This window comes from Trypanosoma brucei, chromosome 8 (genome assembly GCF_000210295.1).
Source record: "Trypanosoma brucei gambiense DAL972 chromosome 8, complete sequence".
NCBI classification, from domain to species: domain Eukaryota; phylum Euglenozoa; class Kinetoplastea; order Trypanosomatida; family Trypanosomatidae; genus Trypanosoma; species Trypanosoma brucei.
In genome coordinates this window covers 2,034,347-2,054,539 of record NC_026741.1, presented here as the reverse complement: position 1 = coordinate 2,054,539, position 20,193 = coordinate 2,034,347, and the positions used below count along the sequence as shown (strand labels likewise).

The following is a 20,193-nucleotide window of genomic DNA, read 5'->3' as shown; positions in this document are numbered from 1 at the left end:
AAAGAGGGAAATAAAGAAAAAAAAAGGACAAAAGCAAGCGCCATTGCGGATTGACCAGAGTGTTAACAGCGACGCGCCGTTGAAGTACAAGTATCGAGTAGGAAAATGAGAGAAGTAAAACTTTCAAAACGGAAGAAGGAGACAGAAAATAGAAAAGAAAAAAAAAAAGAGGCCTACAAACTGATTTGGATTAATTTCACACCAACGCACACACAGACATAAATAAAGGAAAAGGAAAGGAAAAGGAAACCGAAAAAAAAAGAAGAAGAAAAAGGCGGATAATCACATGACATGACGTGGCACTCACAGGTGACTGATTTTTCTTTTCTTTTTCTTTTCTTTTTCCTCTTTTTTTTCCTCTTTTTTTAGGTTAAGCTCTCGGGTAACTCCCAAATGATTACAATCCATACGTGCGTTTGCCCTACAGAGAATCGTTCTCTTTAAGGTTATTTATGTTCCCCGTAAGCATTTTACTTCAACTGTGCTTCAATGCTTTTTTTTTTAATTTTGTTGTTATCGCTGTTATTGCACGGCTAAAAACTTGAAACGTGGAATAAAAACCAAATAAAAAAAAATGGAATAAAACAACAAAAAACAACAAAAACACGCAGTATAATTCAAAAGATCATTGTTCCTTTCTTCTTTGTTTTTCTTCTCTCTTAATAAAAGAATTCCTCTCGTTTCTGCTTCTCCCCTTCTTCTCTAAAGAAACGTTTGTAACAATGATGATGATGATGATAAAAATGAATTAAGCTAAATTAAATATCTAACAAAGGGGGGAGAAAAATCAGTGAGGAAATAACGAATCAAATTTTTAAAAAAAAAGAAGAAAAGAAATTGGGATACAAAAGGAATCAGCATACAAACATATAGACATATAGACATACACATATATATATACACTTGTATATATTCATATGAAACCGATTTGATTTCTGAAAAACAAAAAAAAAGGAGAAAAACAAAACAAAACACAATATTTTCCTCCTCTTTCTCATCGGTTTCATTTTTGTTGCTTGTTTCTTTTTTTTTTTCTTTGCTTTGGATTTTCAGTCTGGTTCGCTCCGCTCTGCTTTGCTCAACCTCCCATTATAATGGGAGAGTTTCTTCTTTTTAAATTTAGAAAAAAAAACAAAAAAACAAAAAAGAAAAGAAAATGTCGTTTGATACTACTTCTCTCATCCCACTCTCTATTATTTATCTATTTCATTTTTTTTTCTTTTCTTTTATTACAAACATATACAAATATAACAAACTTTTTATGCCTCTATTAATGATTTAAAGCAATAATAATGAAAACAATAAAAATATCGTCGCGATCATTACGTGCCTCACAAAACAACGAAAAAAGAAAAGAAAAGAAAAGAAAAAAAACTGTTTAGGTACAATAATTCAATCAGTAACCGCACCCTTACTGGTCCCAGTGGCACCCGCAAACAAAAGAAAAAAGAAAAAAGAAAAAGTAATATTATTATTGTTTTATTTTTCCATTTGTTTTCTTTTTTTTGTTTTTTGCATTTTACACGCGGGTTCCAACACGAACACCAGGAACTCAAGACGTAGTTGCAGCCGCCACATCGTTTGCTCATCCTTCGTTTTTTATCTGTTATTATTGTTATTGCTATTATTATTTTGTTGTTGTTGTTGTTGTTCTTCGTTCTCATTTTCTTTTTTTTTTTCCTCTCTCTTTCTCCTTCTTTCTCTTTTGCTTTCTTTAACCTCCAAACCACGACGCCAACAATAATAGCAGTAAATAAGAATAGTAAAAATAATAATAATAATAATAATAATATTGTACACATATATTAACTCATATATATATATATATGTTATATACTTGCGAATACAAAAAGTTCCTTTTATTTCTTCAGTTTTGCGTATATGCGCATGTTCTTGTTTGTGGGTGTGCGGTTGCGTTTGTTATGGCACATGCATTGTGACTCTATGTGTAAAAAAAAAAAAAAAAATGTTTTTTTTTTCTTCTTGCATCTCTCACACCATTTAAAAACAACTTCCTGGTCTTCCTTCTTTCTTTTCTTTTTCTTTTTTTTTCTCCTTTTTTCTTTCCTTTTTTCTTTAATGATATCTTTTCTCTTTTCTTTCGCTTCTATTGCTATTTTACTTTATTTTTATTTATTTTAGCTCTTTTCTTGTATGCTTCTCTATGCCACTTCTTCCTTCTCTTTTTCACTTCTTTTCACTCTTTTTAACCCAAAATATTCATCATATCACTGCATAAATGAAGTACTAAACAGAAACTTGATTCAATAATTATATAGAGATGCACCTATTTATATTTACTTGCGAGTGACAAACAATAATAACAATAGCATAAGTAATAATAACAATAATAAGAAAGTAAAGCTTTATAGCGTGCTGGAGTGAATAAGCAAACTTTTTAAAAAAAAAAAAACAATAATTTAACGAATCAGGAGAAGGAAGGAATACAAGAACAAAAAGACAAGAAACTGCATACCGCAAACCTCCAACACACACACACACACACGGGTACAAACACACAAACATGCACGTCCTTTTTGTTTTTTTTTGTTTTTTTATTTTTTACCGTTGCACAGCGCCTACAGTCGATACGGCGTATAAATTCCCTCCTCCCCAAACAAGGTTATTATTACCTCATATCCACTGTAGGCAGAAAAGGATTGAAGAGAGGTGTTAGAAATTAAACAAAAAGGGGAAAATAAAAAAAAAACATAAAAACAAAACAAAATGGGAATGAAGTACCTTAGGCACATTTGCGACACGTCCCCTCGGCTACTTAGGGGCACCTGATCCTTCAATAATGTAATTCGTTCCCACTGGTACCAATGACGCTACGGGATGTGCACACATGCATATATGTATATATATATATATTTATATTTTATATATATATATATATATATATACATGCCCGCTGCGCTATTCACCTGACATGAATCCTCCCCAACCTAACTTACTTATTCATGCGTCTCTTTCCTTTCCTCTTTTTTTTTAAAAAAAAAAGGAAACTTTCTCTTGCTCTCTCTGTTCCTCACTTTCTCTTACTGTTAAGGCTACTTCTAGTTGCTTTTTTTTTTGAATTTTACTCTAAAGTTCCTGCGAGTTCACAATATCACCCATGTCTGTACGGGTGGGCTGTAATATCGCAGCCGCCCGCACCGATCCGTTCTCTTGCAACCGCAGGGCCTCAGTGAAGGTATTCTCCAACTTGAGCAAAAGCGCGCTGCGAACCTTACGGAGTTCAAGTCGTCGCCGCCTTTCCTCTACACTGCGTTGTTTTTGGTCACGCAGCTGCATGCGAAGGCGCTCGATTTCCTCCTGACAAACCGCCTCACGCCGTCGCTGTTGTCGCATGTCTTCACCACCATTCCCCGCATCGCGGTCATCCAAATCCGCACGGCAGTAATAACAGCGCGAGCCCTCCATTGCTACCTTAAGTTGATACTCGCTGTTCTCCAGTTGCTGCCATACGCTGCGGAGCTCTGCCTGTAGCTGACGCACCTGCTCGTATGCCTCATTCTTAGCGTGCATTTCATTATTGAGCCTCTCCTCCGCATCATTGACAGCACGCTCTTGCATCTCCAAAATTCGTTGCATTTCATCTATGCGGCGCTGAAGAAACGGTACCTCCCCCGGGCCGCCAGCAATGGTGATACCGAGGCCAGATGCGGCGAAAGCTGAAGGTCGATTGGAATTGTCATATGGAGCCTCCGGTGAGTCATTGCCACTACCACTTACCGATGTGCATTGCGTGCCTTCATCTGAAGTCAGCCCTACAACAGTAGCCTCTAGGTGTTGTATGCGGGCATGAGCGGTCAACAACTGTTGTTCCAGCATCATTACCGTCATGGCATCCCCTGAACCATCCGCAGCTTTCTCCTTCGACGCGCCCGCCGATGAAATCTCATCCGCGCCGGCTAGTTCTTCATCCAACCCCTTAATGCACCCCCCTCGTGGAGAGGAAGGTTTGTAATAGGTGTCACGACGCTTAGCCCGCTGTTCAAGCTCATCCCGCTCTGCCCGCAGCCTGCTAATCTCTTCCTGTGCTGCAGCCAGCTCGTCACGCAACAGAACGAGTTCCACTTCTTTTGGCTTGCTGCCGCAAATTTCATTCAACTGTTCTTCCAGCTGGTGGACGCGCATCAGTAGGTTCTCTCTATCACGAAGCGCACGGGCGGTGGTCAGGAAACTCACATTTCCAATGGAATTTGCAATCTCCGTTACGCTACCGAAATTACCACGTGAGGGACTACCTTCAACATGGCTGATGGGACCAGCCCGAGGACTATGGCATAACGAAGACGTACGAATCCTCTCAAATCGCTCACGCAACGACAGCGGCCCCTGCTCCGCATGAGGGAACGAAGGCAAGCAATCGGCAAAGTTGAGAGCAGGGATGACAATATCTTTCCTCCTCCGCCCCGTCCCTCCCGTAGTAACCCGTTGCTCTGTCCCAGAAACAAGAGGAAGAGAATTGGCATTGGACACCTCTGCACTCCAACTCACCCCCTTCCCTGCACGCCCTCGACCTCCAGGCCTCTGCGCGGAGGGCTCCCCGTAAGCCTCAGCCGGTTCCGCGAGATTCCTCTTTTCTTCCGAGACGGCAGCACCCGAACTAATAGCTGGACCCGCCACACCGAATGCAACTACATCCGCAACCAATGCGTCGATAGCGGCTATCTCCTCCTGCGCAAGCTGAACGTACTCCTCATTTTCCTCCAGCTCACGCAGCAGTATCCCTCTGCCGGCTACAGTTGCAATTTGTTTAGCGCTTGATGCATCTCTAAGAGCCTCCAACCTTCCGGCTGCCCGGCTGGCGTCAACCATTGTCTTAACCCACTGGTGCAGCGGACCCAAAGTCGGGTGCACACGTGAGACGCGGAGATGAGTCCAGTGGCACAAAAAATGTTCAAGCTCACCCATACGCGAAACGCCATTCATCCACGACTCACAATCAGCAATACCCATTATTTTTTGATAAGTGGCCAGCGGGTCACACTGTATAAGCTGCTGAGGAAAGTTGGGCCAGCCCCCATTTCCAAGCCCTAGCCGTCGGTGTCTGCTTTGTGGGAGGCCTAAAAGTATCAAGACGGCATCAACAACGGCAGCCACAGCAGGAGGTGGCTGGCGAAACCTCCGAATGTCAGTCCACAAGGTTTGTGGGACAGCAGAAAGGGAAGCGCACGCCAAAGTCAGTTGCGATCTAAGCTCTTCATACTCCTCCTCAGCAACTTTTAGTAGTAATAGGGTATCCTCCTCTCTGCCCCATTCCTCTCCCTCAATTGCCAGACTCTTCGAAGTTACACTGGCCTCATTTTCCGTGCTATTAAGGAGGGCACTGTTACTGATCTCAGCACTGGATGCAGCGTCGAGAGCTTCACCGTCCTCGCCATCGGTGCCTCTTTGATCTAAACGGAACGCCTGCGTTAACAGTTTCAATTCTGCAATGCGCGCAAGTGATGTGTCAACGCCGTACCGTAGTTGTTCTCGGCGGCGGCGTAACTCCTCCACATCATTCAGCGTAAGATTTTCCTGCTGTTGGTAAGCGGTCCCCTCCTCTGGCCCTATTGGCGGTGCATCAACAACACTAGTGCTGCATAAACTGATATCGTTAACATCACACTTCGTATCGCTGTCACCATTGGCCTTAGTATCAGTACCAGTACAAACGCTATCATTTACAATCAAACGGGTGTTATGGCTGCTTTGCAGCAGAGGCTTAACTACGTGGAGCCGCACCTTCTGCCGCTTGAGACTTTTCGGACTCGGTGTTCGGTCAGCCCGTAGGGGTGTATTACCCGATGGAAAGCTGCTTCTCCTTAAACAAGTATTATTAGGAATCCGGGTTCGGGTGCAGCTAAAATGACCAGTCCCACTGGGAACGGTGAGATTACTTCTTCTTCTTCTGATTGCTTTGCTACTTGTGCTTCTGGTGATATCCGTGCCGTAGCTGATGCTGATGCTGTTCTCGAGACCCCCTGTAGTTGACCGTCGAGCTCTTTGCCCGCTCGCAGATGATGAAAGCGTTTCGTCACTCCGTTGGAAGCGATTCATATTAAATTCACTAAGCACTACCCACAAACACACAAACACAAACGCACACACACACACGCACACCCAAGGTAAGTCACGTCTTTCCTTGGTTTTAATCCGATTCCCGGAAGGCTTGAAGAAAACATGAGGAATAGAGTGGAAACAATAATGTTAATAATATGAATTACCAGATTGAACTGATGATGATCATTATGTCATGAGTTGCAGAAAGAAGTAATGCGAATGAAGAGGTAACCGAACCCAACTACTATAAGAAGAGTAATTGAGATGCTACATGAACAAATGGAACATGCTCCTTGCGCAGACATGTCGCAGAAAACAACAATTGAAGGCAAAATACTTTTTTTTTTTCTCTCTCTCTCTTCGTTTCTTAAAAATATAGCATGTACAGTTTTACCGTAAGACCGGCATCGTGCTTCAGCTGCTTTAAGTTTTTAAAAAAAAAAATAGCAAATACAACGGTGATAATTTGTTACTATTAATGATGTGGGGACGATACACTGAAGTAAAGCATAAAAAAAAATGACATCAATAACAATTATTATCATTATTATCATTATTATTATTATTATTATTTAGATTAATATTTATACGCACACATGCACGCGCACCTTCTTTCCCAAATGAATATCAGACATGATTCTGCTTTCTCATTGCCTTTTATTAAGTACATATATTATTATTATTATTATTATTATTATTATTATTATTATTATTTTACCACTGCTCCCTCCCCCTCACCTTTTCCCCTTCTTTTTCTTTCTTTGGTTCATTCGCTTATTTCCCGTAGTTTCCCTTTGAAATATCTAATTAACTATTCACTCACCTACCTCCGCAAATGTGCAGAAATTCCCCTTCAATGAAAGTAAAGCAAACGCATGAAACGCGCAAAATAATACAAGAGGGGGAGGAAAGGGGAAAAGGGGGAAAATAAATAAATATTATTGTTATTGTTATTATTATTATTATTACAATTTAACTTGTTTAGTTGATTGTTTTTTCTCAAAAAAAAAAAAAAAAGAAGATGTAAGAAGGGACCTGTGACATCCACCATACTTTGAAACGGGAAAAAAAAGTGGGGAAATGTAACAGAAGGCCCCTTCGCACCTCTCCACCTGTACACTGATGTTAAACGGTGGATTCAAAAACAAGAGGAAAAAAAAATATTAAGGAGAGAAAAGGAGCGGTGGCAACAGAACCACAGGCAAAGTCAGCAATAACAACAGTAAGAGCGTCAAAAAAAATAAAAATAAATAATAATAACAATAACAATAACAATGGTGTTAACTATGAAAAGGGTTAAGAAATCAAAACATCAACGACACGGCAAATGTTATATGAATACGTGCGCGAAGCGGTATGTAGGTAGGTAGGTAGGCAAAAACAAAACAAAACAAAAATGGAGGGTCTAAAAAGAAGTTTCTGAGAAAGAAAGAAAGAAGAAAAAAAAAGTGAAAGAAACATTAGAATTGCCTTCAATGAATCCCACACATGCGTACACGTGAGCATATGTTATTCCTCAAGCGGTATTTCCACAGATGTCGTACGGCTCATAGCGCCCCCCTCCTCCCCCTACACGCGCAAGCTCACTGGCAATGTACTCCCACAGAAAAAGAACTTCACTCTGCTGGTTTGCTTATGGAACTGTTCACGATAGAATGATGAAAAGACAAAAACAAAAAAATAAATAAATAAATAAATATATATATATATATATATATATATTAGAAAGAAAAGTAAAAAAGAATGAGACCACCAATGGGGAAGGAAAAACAAAAAAGAAAAGAAAGGAAGGAAGGAAGGAACAGCCGCGCGGACACACGTGACCACTAAATGTGTGAATGTGTGTCGGCAACTTACGGTTTCTGTCGTGGCCGCCCCCCACTCCCGTAACATAATTTGTGACGTTATTCCTGCCACCGAGTCGTGCAGCTGCAAAAACGCATGCAACAGAATTATGAGCTCCCTTCTTTTCCTTTTTTTTCTTTTTACATCTTTCCCCCTTCCTTCACTTTTGTCAGCTTTTGTACACACAAGGATATCAACTATAAACCTCCAGAGTATATGGAACTTCCCTTCCATTGCTGCTGGTTTCAACCCCGTTTCACCGTTTGATGCGGTCACACATTTTGGGGAATGGGAAGAGAGTTTTTACCGGCTCCTCTCTGTTGCTCCATATCCCGCTGCAACGCCTCCATGCGAGCCATCAGTTGGCGGTGCTCAGTCATCATGCGTTCCTCAACATGTCGTCGCCCCTCATCACTGTGCGCGAGTGCTTCCACAAGTGCTGCAATCTTCTTTGCCTGAACCTCCATCACACTCTCTCGGTCTAACCATAACGCGGTGGAAGTATAATAACCAGGTGTCACCATCTTACGGAAATTGTTGAGTTCATCTTTACTGCGCTGCAGCTCCTCCTGCACGAACCGCAAATCATCCTCCAACAATTGCACGTAGGCGGCGGTGGGAAGCGGGCGTGATGATGTCGTCGAAGCCGTTGCTTTCGAGGCGTCCCGTTGATCCACCGGGCTCAACCGGTTACTCTGCGACTCGTCAGCGCAGCTGACAGCAGTGGACAAAAAGTGAGTTGACGAGTTCCATCGACGTGAACGATTGGAAACGTTTGATCCATTCCCAGTGGTACTCATCCTGCCATCCATTTCATAACTCCGAGGGGTCCCGCGTGTCGAGCCAAGTTGTGATCCGCGTGGAGTACAGAACAAACCAATGCCATCTTGTATTGCCCGGTTGAGTTTATCCAACTCCTGCTCACGCCGCTCAAGCTTCCTTGTGAGTTCATAATTCTCAATTTCTAGTTGCCGAAGGTCGTGTAATGTCCGACCATGATGTCCACGGAGTTCCTCCAGCGCATCTTGCAGATCCCTCTCCATTTCCCCGGCCCGCCGGTCAACCTCCCAGGAATTATTTATCAGGCTATGACCACGCCGACGCAGCGCCTCTCCAAGTGCGCTCATTTGCTCGTGCGTAAGGTGAATTATAGTCTGCTCCGCTCGATTGAAGTTGCAAAGAATAGTGGTTCGCAAGACGAGCAATAGCTCTTCAGTACCTGTCCATACTGCACCGGCCTCCTGAACGCAACCGGCATCTTCACGTAAGGCTGAGTTGATGTTGTTGACAATGTGACCTTTGCAGACATCAATGGCAACGGATGCGGAGACAACGTCACGCGGAGTTCCTTCCATTACCCTCACATTGTCACAGTTGATAAAACATCCGCTGCAGTCGTCACAGTTTAACGCACTCCCACCGTTCACATCACCACACCCACACCCACACCCACACCCATCCCAGCCATCAGTAACACCAAAGCCCGCGTCGACAGCAGAACTGGTGGTGTCGTCACCGTCACCAACTTCGCTGAAGTTGTTCGGAAACTCTCCTGTTACCCTGTGGAGGGCTGTTTGAATATTTTCTTCCTCTTTCATGTACTGGTCCAGTTTATCCCGCAGCGCGTTCACCTCCCCCTCCAACATGACTATAGCACCGCACTCTTTACCGTGGGCTTCATCATATGCGGCGAGACCCTCCTTCGCAGCCGCGCTTTCCACTTGTACGACAACCCATTGCTCAAGATAACCCAATGCTTGGCTTCCCTTCACCGCAGCCTCGTATGTGAAGCGGGAATCTTCCATGAACTTCTTGCGTATGTGTTGCTTCGCGGACTCGCTCAAATGGCAAGGCTTGAATCGCTCCACAGCATGGAGGAAGCTACTTCTGCGCATCGCCTTTTGCAATCGGGACCATCGCCACTTCCCGCAGTCGTGTTCACCCAACACCGCGAAAACGGCTTCCACCACGAGTCGCACAATCGCTGGTGGGTTACGATAGCAACGAATCTCCCGCCAGTCCCGCTGGTTAATGGATTTCACCCGCGCTTGGGCCTCAGCTAACAAATGCTCCGCTGCCGTCGCTGCGTCCTGCACTCTCTGACGTTGGGTTCTGTAAGTTAAACGATGGACAGCAAGACGTCTAACCAACCCATCCATTGCCTCTTGCACGTAATCACGCTCCTCCTTCAGCCGCTCGAGTTGGTGCATCAGTAACTGCCTCCGATGTTTGGAAATTGAGTCCGGCGAATGACAACTCTTAATCCCAACATCTGCCGTATAATCACTTGCCAAATTGTGTGCATGACTGCTGTGTTGACCGTTGCAATACCTTGATGATGACAATAGTAACTCTCCGTCGCTGCGCCATAGCAGTAGTTGCACAACCCATGGTGCAGGGAGAGCAACAACCGTTGCCAACCCCCACCGCCAGCGCCGGCAGTTATCAATGTACTCGTAAGCGACAACATCATCCACATGTATGGGCACAACGCCACAACTGATATCCACACCGGTAACTTTACCAGCAGAGAAATCATTACATTTACTGTCGACAAAACTTCGATCAGAAATTATCATTTTTGTGGGATCGCAGTTCGGTGGTGGTGGAGGTGGGACGGAAATGGCCTTATGTTCTACAGGCGTTGAAGGGTCGGATGCGGGCTCTTCCAACATCAATGCCGCACACTGCAGCGGTGCCGGCAACTTCTTCACGGTTTTGTCATGGCGTGACAATGTTGATGGAAATGCACGTGGGGTTGCCGACTGTCTCGCCTTTCGCACGGCTGACTTCGTCGTCATTTAGGCAAAAGAATAGTAATAATAATAATAATGATGATAGTAATAATAATAATGATAATGATCCTCTTTTCTTGTTTCGCTTTTTGTTTTGTGTGTGTATGTTGTTTTTGTTGTCGTTCTTTTGCGTCCCCCCCCTTTTTATCTCCTCTTCTCACACGGTGTTTGTCTTCCCTTCCCTAAACTACATAAGTGTGGTAAAAAAAAAAAAAAACAGATAGTTATAAAATCTATTTTCACGGCAGATTTGCATATGCACGTATAAATAAATATACATTAACATAAACACTTCCTTTATTCTTTCTTTTTCGATATAGTGGAATGCGCAGAGGAAATACGAGAAATTTAAGAGAAATGATACACAAAAGAAGAAAAGAAAAAAAAAAGAAACGGTTGTGCGGACCCCCGTTTTATTCGTTCTTTTCATCCGACGACACTTAACTGGTTGAATGTTCCTCTGCACCATCTTCACAGATCTCTCCTCTTTGGCCTCATCATCTGTGCAGCACAGATTTCTTATCTGGCATTTGTACACATGTAATATATGCAACTGTTCCTTTAGTTTATGTTATACTTTGAGGGAAATTGAGACAAATTACCCTTCAGATATGTGTGTGAAGTCCTCTTATCACTAAAATAGTGCTGTACCGTTGCTTTCAGTTGAATTTAAAGTGTTTTTTTTTTCTTCTTTCCTTTCCTTTCCTTTCCTTTCCTTTCCTTTCTCTAAAGCGAAAATTCGTGCTATGCTAAACTTTGTAATCTGCATTCTTACCATGCAACTGATGTAATTATGTTTGTCAAAAATGTAAACCAAAGAAAAGTGGGAAAAAAAAAAGGGAGTAGAGAGGGAGAAAAAAAAATGAATAAAAAAAACACCTGCAAAAACCAATAACAGAGAAAATAATATTAATTGTAATAACATATTTAACAGTCATAATAATAATAAATATAAGTAACAGTGGTGACGGTTACAATGATGATATTAACAGGACGTGCAGATGATGAAAAAGCGATAGGAGCAACGCAAGAGTTTATTTATGCATGCACTGAAACTGTTCCCATTTCCCCAAGACCACGGGAAAATAAAAGACGATATAACTAGTTGTACATTTATTTGTTTTCTTTTTGTTTTGTGTTTTTTTGTTTTCCTTCCTCCTTTTGCATATGTATGTTAAAATGGACGGACGGACAGGAAACGGGAGAAAATTTTTATGCAAAAGAAAAGAAAAGAAAAAAGAGGTGTTCAAATGGAAGGGGAATCGAATTCTACACCCACACACCATTCCGTCCCTCGTTTTATTCACTCACTTTACTTTATTTTCCCAACAACAACGCCGCATGAAATAAAACAAAACGAAACAATTCACCATCACATTTTGCTTTTCGATCCTTTTCCTTTTTTTTTTTGCTTTTTCATTCGAATGATGTTATTTTGTTTTTTTTTGTTTTTAGAAAAATTAAAAAAACTCATACGTTTATCTCCCTCTTCCCATGTGACCCCCCCCCCCCGACTCTTTTCATTGTTTTATTTTCCACCGCTTATTTTTTTTCTTTTTTATAAAACACACAAACACATGCGGGCACCCACACGTGCTTGCAAAAAGAAAAAAAAATACATGAGTACATCCACAACTTTTTTTAAAAAAAAAAAAGAAAAACGTGCTTAAATTTATACACGCAACGAGGATGAAAAGGAAAAGAAAGAAAAAAATGGGAAACACTTCAAACGAAAATCCCAAACTAATATATATATATATATTTATTTATTTATTTATATATTTATTTATATTTATACGAAAGAAAGGTCGCCCAAGCAAAAGAAAAAAAAAAGGAAACCCCTGCGCTTCTGAAGAGAGAAGGAATTAAAGAAAGAAAGAAAGGAAAAAGAAGGAAAAAGAAGGAAAAGGGAAAGAAAAAGAGTTAACGCATCATAACATTTCCCTTCGTTCCTTTCTTCATACCCCCTGATACGCAATATTGAAATCTAAAAGTCTGTTGACATGCGTACACAAATACAGAAGATAAATATAAAATATTTTATGGGTTTCATTCAGCAAAAGTGGGTGGTGAATAAACTAATTGATTCATATAAGTAAACGTGTGAGCGTCACATCCATCTTATCGTCCTCGCTCTCTCTCTCTCTCTTTATCTTTCGCTTTCTCGCTTTCTCACTTATTCATTTCTTCCACGACGCCGTTTCTGTCGTCGCTTCCCTTTTCGTTTTTCTCTCTTCTTTAAAAAAAAAAAATCTCCATCACGCACTCCACCAATATCAATGAAACCAAGGACACAATCTAAAAGAAAGAAAAAAAAGAAGGTAAAGAAACCTAATGGGGATCTTGTAAAAGTGTGAAACAACAAACTATATATACCGTAAAGGGCCAAATACATAAGCAAACAGTTAATTTTTTTCTGTTTAACCGTTCTTTACTCCCCACATAAAAAAAAACACACAAACACACCTTCCAGCAGTGCACACAGCAAACAAAAGAAAAAAACGAAAAAAAAACGGAATCACCTAGTAGTACAGTGGCAATGGAAAGGTAAAGAAACAGTCTCAAACCACACACAAGGATGAATGCGACTGTCTTATAGCAACCATCCATTTTCTCACACACACCACACACACACACACAAACACATAGATAAATACGTACATTGGGTAGAAAGACGCTACACCAAAAGGAAAAGAAAAAGAAAAAAAAGAAAAACACAAAGATGAAAGCACAAGAAATCAAAGTCCTTGGCATCTTAACTCTTCAGCACGTTGCTCTTGCAAAGCCCAGCGACTAGCGATCTCTTCCTGATGCCGCAACCGCCGACTGCGCCGCTCTGCCGTTTCCAACAGCAATATTTTAACACTTACTCCTCTCTCCCGCTTCGCCTCAACTGAGGTTTCAGTTTGTTTAACTTCAGCCAGGCGTCTCCTACGAGAACCACTACATGCTGCTGAGGAATGCGGCGGGTTAAACGCGGGGGGCGCTACAAAATCAGTCGGAACGGTCCGGTTGGCTCTCGTTGGTGACAGAGGCATTGGAGTCGGCAATGGAATGGCGTACTTCTTTAGCGCAGTTCCGTCATCGGGTATAAGAAGTTTAGCGAAATTCAGTGGGGGCACAAAAGCTGGTGGTACAACGACAATAGCAGGACCGCTCCAAAAGTATTCAAAGAACCACCACGGATCCTCATCACTGTGGCTTGACTCATCACAGTCATCATCATCATCATCATCACAATAGTCGGCTTCGTAGCCATCAGACACGCAATTGTCGCGATCCACGTGTTGCTCGCCCCTCCTCGCGGCATCTCCTCCAACACTAATGTGATTTGTATCATTCCCTTCGCTATCGTCAGCGCCATGGTGATCGCTACTATTAATTCTTTTCGGTGATGCAACGCTTTCACTCGCTAATAATACATACCTTTTTTGTTGCATGTGGGACTCATCCCCGTGAAGCGGCGCCTGAAGGGGCGTGTGTTCCTCCTCCTCTGACCTCTCATGGGATTTGTCAACCCGTTCTGTCATCTCCCCGGGTGTGTTGCTGCTGCTTATACCGTAACATCCGCCACTGCTCCCACTGCCACTACCTCCGCCCCTGTTGAACTTCAACTGTTGATGATTGGACTGATCGACACGGGCGAGCACTACTGCCTTTGCAGCGTTGCCACCCGCCTCACTCGTACCATTCCGCCACTCTTGCAAACTCGCTTGAATTCGCGCACGGCGCTCGTCGAGTACATTCCGCACACGGAGGAGAACCGAAGCGGTGGATGATGTTGTGGTATTCGTAGGGCTGGGAGCCCTAATTGGGCAAGTGGGTTCTTCACGCGTAGACATCCGACACCGCCATGACGGCGCCGTTGCAGAACGACGGAGAGGAACTGACGGGCAGCTAAGACGCTTTTGGGAAGTGGGGTCGGCACGACGGGGCCACTCACGTGACTGAGGCACGACGCGGCCCGAAGCACAGCGGGAAAAGCAAAGAGATGTGACATCCATAGAACCACTTTTTCGTGTAGGATGGCAAGCCTTCACCTCCGCCCCCGCCTCCGCATCATGTCGACGGTCTCGCTCCTGGAGGATCGTTGTACAAAATTCAGACACACACCGGGTGAAGGTTAATGTGGTCTCTGTGTCTTTGGAAAAAGTAGGGGGAATGACTTGGGCCTCCATTGAATCAGCTGCGCCAGATGATGCCAATTTTAATCCGCGAAGGAAAGCACTACAACCTTCAGAGGTTTGCGCATTAGTAGAAGAAGCCCTTTTAGCGGTGGTAGCAGCATATGTATTTGAGCCGCTAGCACGAGCGACCGCGGTGAGGGATGCAGGAAAACACGTCCCCTTCCACTGTGATGCAGGAGGTATGGGACGCCGTTCCGCTCTTTCCAACCGACCACCTGCTGTTGTCGAAACCAAAGACGCTGCATGACTAGAACCATTAGCTTCCTTATGACTATTACAACCAACCTGATCGCTCGCACGAGCACGACTGCGAGTACCAAAACTAGTGTTACGCTCATCGTTGAAGAGTGTTCCACCACTTTCCCTCGACGCTGGCAGCAACCTTGATCCAGCGCTATGGCATCTGCTCATTTTCACTTGAGCCACTTTGTCACCGTAACGACCGGAACACATGTCAAATTTGGGCCGAAGAGCGCTGCAGAATCTGATGTCTCCTTGACTGATACGAGAAGACACGACATTTGATTGTGATCGATCACTGTCGGTTCCACACACACTTTCTCTAATGAACGGCTTCTGCCCAGTTTCATGGACGGGTGCACCCGCGTAACTGTGCAAGCGGGAGACATTGACCGTTTGTCTTTCTCGCCCATGAGCCCTTACATCATTTTCCTGTACATGTTTTCCCAGTACCACCTCGTCCGCTGATGACTTTGTTGTTGTCACCACTCCTTCATTGACATTAACAGCACAGGGATCGAGAGTAGAAATAAAAGTAGGTGGCGCAGTGGGACGACGCACAGGGGTTAAGGTAGTCCTCGACTCCTCCCTCCATTGTTGAGTATTAGCGCTTAGTGAAACGGTCGTCTGCTCTGGTTTGTCAGCTCCGTTTACTCTGGACGACACCTTCGTACTATCCTTAGAGAAATCCAAAAAGTTCGAGCCCATCTTCACGGCCCCATCATCAAAAGACAGTCGCCTTGAAACACCCTTGGCTCCAGTGCATCCATCAGCATCGCGCGCTTGTTTTTCCGGGCTAATCAGCTGCTGAGCTCCTTCATGATCGGAAAGCCTCGAATTACGAAAGGCAGACACATCCGGCGCAGCGCGAGTACCACTGCCACTATTGTCAGCAGCGGCTCCATTACGTGGCGCCGCTGTTCTGGAAACTGCAAAATGAATGCTCGCGCTACTGGATGCGCTAACAGGAGTGACAGGAGTTGTTTTCGTTGGTGTTGCGGTTGTGGTTGCGATAGCGGCTGGGGGAAGAACAGACTTTTCACTACGAATTGCAGCAATACGAGCAGAGCTGGACGTGGACGAAATTACAGGTGCACACCTTGCCGGAGCAACACCGTCATTTTCAGTGCTTCTCCGCGTATACGTACCATATGCTACACGACCGCTATTAATCACTCGCGGCTGTGGTGAGTGCACCCCCACTAGTGCCGATCTGCCGCCCACAGCGATATCAGATCGCGCAACAGCGCCGCTACGGTCAGCGATACAACTCAGTCGTGGACTAATTTGCATGGTTGAAATTCTGCAGCTCACTGTTGGTTCCACTCTGGGAGGTGCACTCACCCTTTTACCTGCGCTGATTCTTGGGCTGGCACTGCTGCATGTCATAAAACTGAGTTGTGAAGTTGGTTGCATTGACCTTAATGGATCCACACCTCTTTCCCTCAAGCTACCGGAAAGAGGACAATGAGATAATAATTCAGATGGTCTTGAAGATGACATGAGTGTTTCCGATGGCAATACCGACAACGCCCTCACTGCAGTCGCTGAATCGGTGATACCAGAACCCCTATTAATTGCGCATTTTACCACGTCCCTAATGGTGTTGTTGGTGCAAGTGTCTAATTTATGCTCACTGATACCGCTGATTCGAGAACTGCCCGCTGCATCGACGGCCGTGTTGTGTGTGCTGGATGAAGTATAAAATAATGATTTGCGATCCAGCGTGGGGTTAACTGCTAAGGCGAGTTGCGAGCGCCTTCCAGCCGCAGACATGATTTCACTACGCCGTGGTTCAGGAAGTTCACAAGAAGACAGGCGCCCACTCATAATGTGTAACAGTCGGGAACTAATAACCAACACACACAAACACGGCAAATAGCAAACCTACACCGTTGCAGATATACACGTTTGTTATGTATACGTATGGATATCTGCTACGCTAATGAAATGGAAGGTAACAGAAGATTTAAAAATTCAACGAAAAAAGAAAAAAAGAAGAAACACAAACGGGAGAAAAGGTGAAAAGAATTTAAATGGTAGAAAATGAGAGCTGCTGTAAGTTGAGATATCAAAAGATTTCTCCACTGCAATAACAAAAAAGAAAACCTGCAGTAAATTGAGTTGAAAACAAATAAAATAAAACAAAAAACAAAACAAAACAGAAGATGATGAGGGGGGCCGCATGGAATTTTTGGTCGCAACACTCAAAACAAAAAGTAAAGTAAAGTAAAAAAAAGAAGAAAAGTTGAGAAATATTTTGACCAATGGAACAAAAATAATAATCATAATGGCAATAACAGCAAAACCGGTATGAGCATAGTGGGAAACAAAAAACAAAAAAAACAAATCGCGAGGAAAATGGACGAGGCCGTACAGAACCAAAATTTAAAAAGAAAAAAACGAGAAAAGTCCGTCTTGCCGTTGGGGTTAAACAAAAAAGAAAAGGAAAGGAAAAATTAGAAGTAACAAAACAAAAAAACAAAGTGGGACGATATTCAATTAAAAACAAAGAAAAAAGAAGACACACACACCAAAAGAAAAAAAAGAAAAATTAAAATTAAAGTCAGTGGTAGAAAAAAAAAAGCAAGTAAAGAAGTAAAACGTAAAAATGAGGAGGGAAAAAACAAATGGAGCCTCATTTACGCACGAGTAAAATCACACGCACACGTAAGGGAAAAAAAAAAGAAGTAAAAAAAAAAAAAAGACACTCAGCGGCAGAATCGGAAGTGGTAGCAACAACAACAACAGCAATAATAAAAATAAAAATAACGAAAATAAAAATAAAAATAAAAAAAATGCATGCGCATGTGGAAGCTCAAGTCCCTTCACGTCAGAGCGGAAGTTGTATAAAATAAACAAAAAATGGAAATAAGAAAAAGAATGAATAGACGGAAAGACACAAGCAAACACAAACACACATACGAAGGGGAAAAATAAAACAACAAAAAACAAAAAAAAGGTTCATGACAACGCATTACGACAGGAAGGAACAATATATATGTAAATATATTTTTAAAAACAAAACAACAACAAACACGTGTTGGGGATAAATAACAGTTGCTCCTCTTATTTCTCCTTCCCCTTCTGTCATCGCTCGTTGAAAGGCAACAAAATAATTTAAAAACACAAAAAAAAAACAAAGAACAAAATGAAGGGACCAAAAATACGTGCATTTGTGTGGTGGTTGGTAAATATGCACTGGGAAGTAATATAAGAGCAATACCACACACGCATGACATTTATTTATTTATTTATGAAATAAATTTATTTTTATTTTTATTTTGCTGTTGCTAGAATGCAAAACGAATTCATGGTAGTTTTTTTTCCTCCTCATAATTCCGGCTGACTTTGTATCCTCTCCTTTTTTTTTTTCGTTTGTTCACTTCTTTAGAAAATAAAAGAAAAAAAAAAGCAGAAGCAAAACTTCCAATGCAGCATTTCATCGCTTTTTTTTTCTTTTTTCTTTTTCTCTCTCACATTTTTGTCTCGAAATTCCTCACGTTATTCGGATCGGATAGAGCCATAACACAACAAACATGAAATAAAAAAAAAAGTCATTTATTACAACAAAAACAACAAAAATAATCATAATAATAATAATCACAATTCATGAATAAATGAATGAAAATGATGAACATAATCATTCACTATCGGGGAAAAGGTAAACGAAAAAAGAAAAAAAAGAAAAAAGAAAAAAGAAAAGGAAACACAGCGACAGTACACAAAAAGAAGGGGGAAAAAATGAACATGAGGAATATAAATGATAATAATAATAATAATATTTGTATTATTAAAACTTAATATTTTTAATAATAATAATAATGATAATAATAATAATAGTAATAATAATAATAACAACAATGGAAGTCGCTAATGTTGAAGTTAATATTATGTTGGGCGGGCGGAAAACAAAAAAGTAAGCGAAAGAAGAAAAAAAAAAGGATCCGTAATTTTTAAAGTAAGAGGAAGTTGGAATATTTTTTTAAAAAAAAATACGCATGAAATGACACTTGTGTCTTCTCTGGTTCCGTTTTTTGTCTTTATTTTTTATTTTAATTATTTCATTTTATTTTATCTTCTTTTTTTTTTCTAGTTTTTTTTTCTTTCTTTCCTCTTTCATTAATCCTCTTCTCCCACAACCTTTTGTTTTCGTGTTTCGTTTTCTTTTATAAATATTTTTTTTAATATTTGAAATTACAACAAATGGGATAAATGACGGATTTTAAATAATTATAAAATGATGGTGCACTTGTCAGTCTGGATGAATTCCTTTTTTTTTTCTTTTTTCATACCCACTTTTTTTTTCTTTTTTCTCTCTTTTTTTTTGTGTGTGTGTTCGTGCATGTACTTTTATTAACACAGATCCTCAAAACGTAAATGCATCAATAGAAATATCGAGAAAATTGAATTGGAAAAGAAAAACAAAAGAAAAAGTGAATCAAAGAAAGGCAAAATGGATTCAGTTTACAAAAAGAAGGATAATAATAATAATAATAAAGAAAAAAGGAAAAGAAACCATAAAAGGTGTGTGCGCCAGTGTACGTTTGTGTAATACAATATAATTAGTATAATATAATTAATGAAATAAACAAAACATATATATGAATATATATATATATATATGAATATATGAATAATATTATTTATTTATTTATTTATGTCCATATAAAAACATATGTGCATGCATGTGTTTATACATGATAATTTGTACATGTTTGTTGTTTTAGCTTATTTCTCTTTCTCTTTCTTTTTTTTTTTCTTTTGTCCGCATTTGTTGGATTGTTTGAGCGTTTCTGCTCCTTTCAAATTTCATTTCTCAACAATAACTTTTATTCTTTTTCTTTTTTTTTCCTCGTGTAAAAGTTAAATTGTTTCGTCAATCCAATCTCTTCATAAACAAAAGCAAAAAAAAAAAACGACATTTTTGTCACAACTCCGTAATGGCTCCACATTTCAACCGTTTACTAAACAGCGTCCACCTAACATTTGTTATTATTATTATTATTATTATTATTATTATTATTATTATTATTATTATTGTTTTTATTATTTCTCATTTTCTTTTT

The 20,193-nt window shown here is 41.2% G+C and overlaps 5 protein-coding genes across 5 annotated transcripts; 1 reads left to right on the top strand and 4 right to left on the bottom strand.

Moving 5' to 3' along the window:
* Window positions 1-3,087: 3,087 nt before the first annotated feature.
* TbgDal_VIII8220 (hypothetical protein, conserved) lies at window positions 3,088-6,054 on the bottom strand (the record flags this gene model as incomplete). Its single annotated transcript, XM_011777853.1, has 1 exon — window positions 3,088-6,054. One exon carries the CDS (start codon window positions 6,052-6,054, stop codon window positions 3,088-3,090), a length of 2,967 nt encoding a protein of 988 aa, XP_011776155.1.
* Window positions 6,055-7,626: 1,572 nt separating this feature from the next.
* TbgDal_VIII8210 (hypothetical protein, unlikely) lies at window positions 7,627-8,136 on the bottom strand (the record flags this gene model as incomplete). The annotated part of the gene is made up of 1 exon (XM_011777852.1): window positions 7,627-8,136. One exon carries the CDS (start codon window positions 8,134-8,136, stop codon window positions 7,627-7,629), a length of 510 nt encoding a protein of 169 aa, XP_011776154.1.
* A 38-nt stretch (window positions 8,137-8,174) lies between these two features.
* TbgDal_VIII8200 (dynein heavy chain, cytosolic, putative) lies at window positions 8,175-10,703 on the bottom strand (the record flags this gene model as incomplete). Its single annotated transcript, XM_011777851.1, has 1 exon — window positions 8,175-10,703. One exon carries the CDS (start codon window positions 10,701-10,703, stop codon window positions 8,175-8,177), a length of 2,529 nt encoding a protein of 842 aa, XP_011776153.1.
* Window positions 10,704-11,911: 1,208 nt separating this feature from the next.
* On the top strand, window positions 11,912-12,367 carry TbgDal_VIII8190 (hypothetical protein, unlikely; the record flags this gene model as incomplete). Its single annotated transcript, XM_011777850.1, has 1 exon — window positions 11,912-12,367. The coding sequence occupies one exon, from the start codon at window positions 11,912-11,914 to the stop codon at window positions 12,365-12,367; it is 456 nt and encodes a 151-aa protein (XP_011776152.1).
* Window positions 12,368-13,435: 1,068 nt separating this feature from the next.
* TbgDal_VIII8180 (hypothetical protein, conserved) lies at window positions 13,436-16,954 on the bottom strand (the record flags this gene model as incomplete). The annotated part of the gene is made up of 1 exon (XM_011777849.1): window positions 13,436-16,954. The coding sequence occupies one exon, from the start codon at window positions 16,952-16,954 to the stop codon at window positions 13,436-13,438; it is 3,519 nt and encodes a 1,172-aa protein (XP_011776151.1).
* Window positions 16,955-20,193: the final 3,239 nt, after the last annotated feature.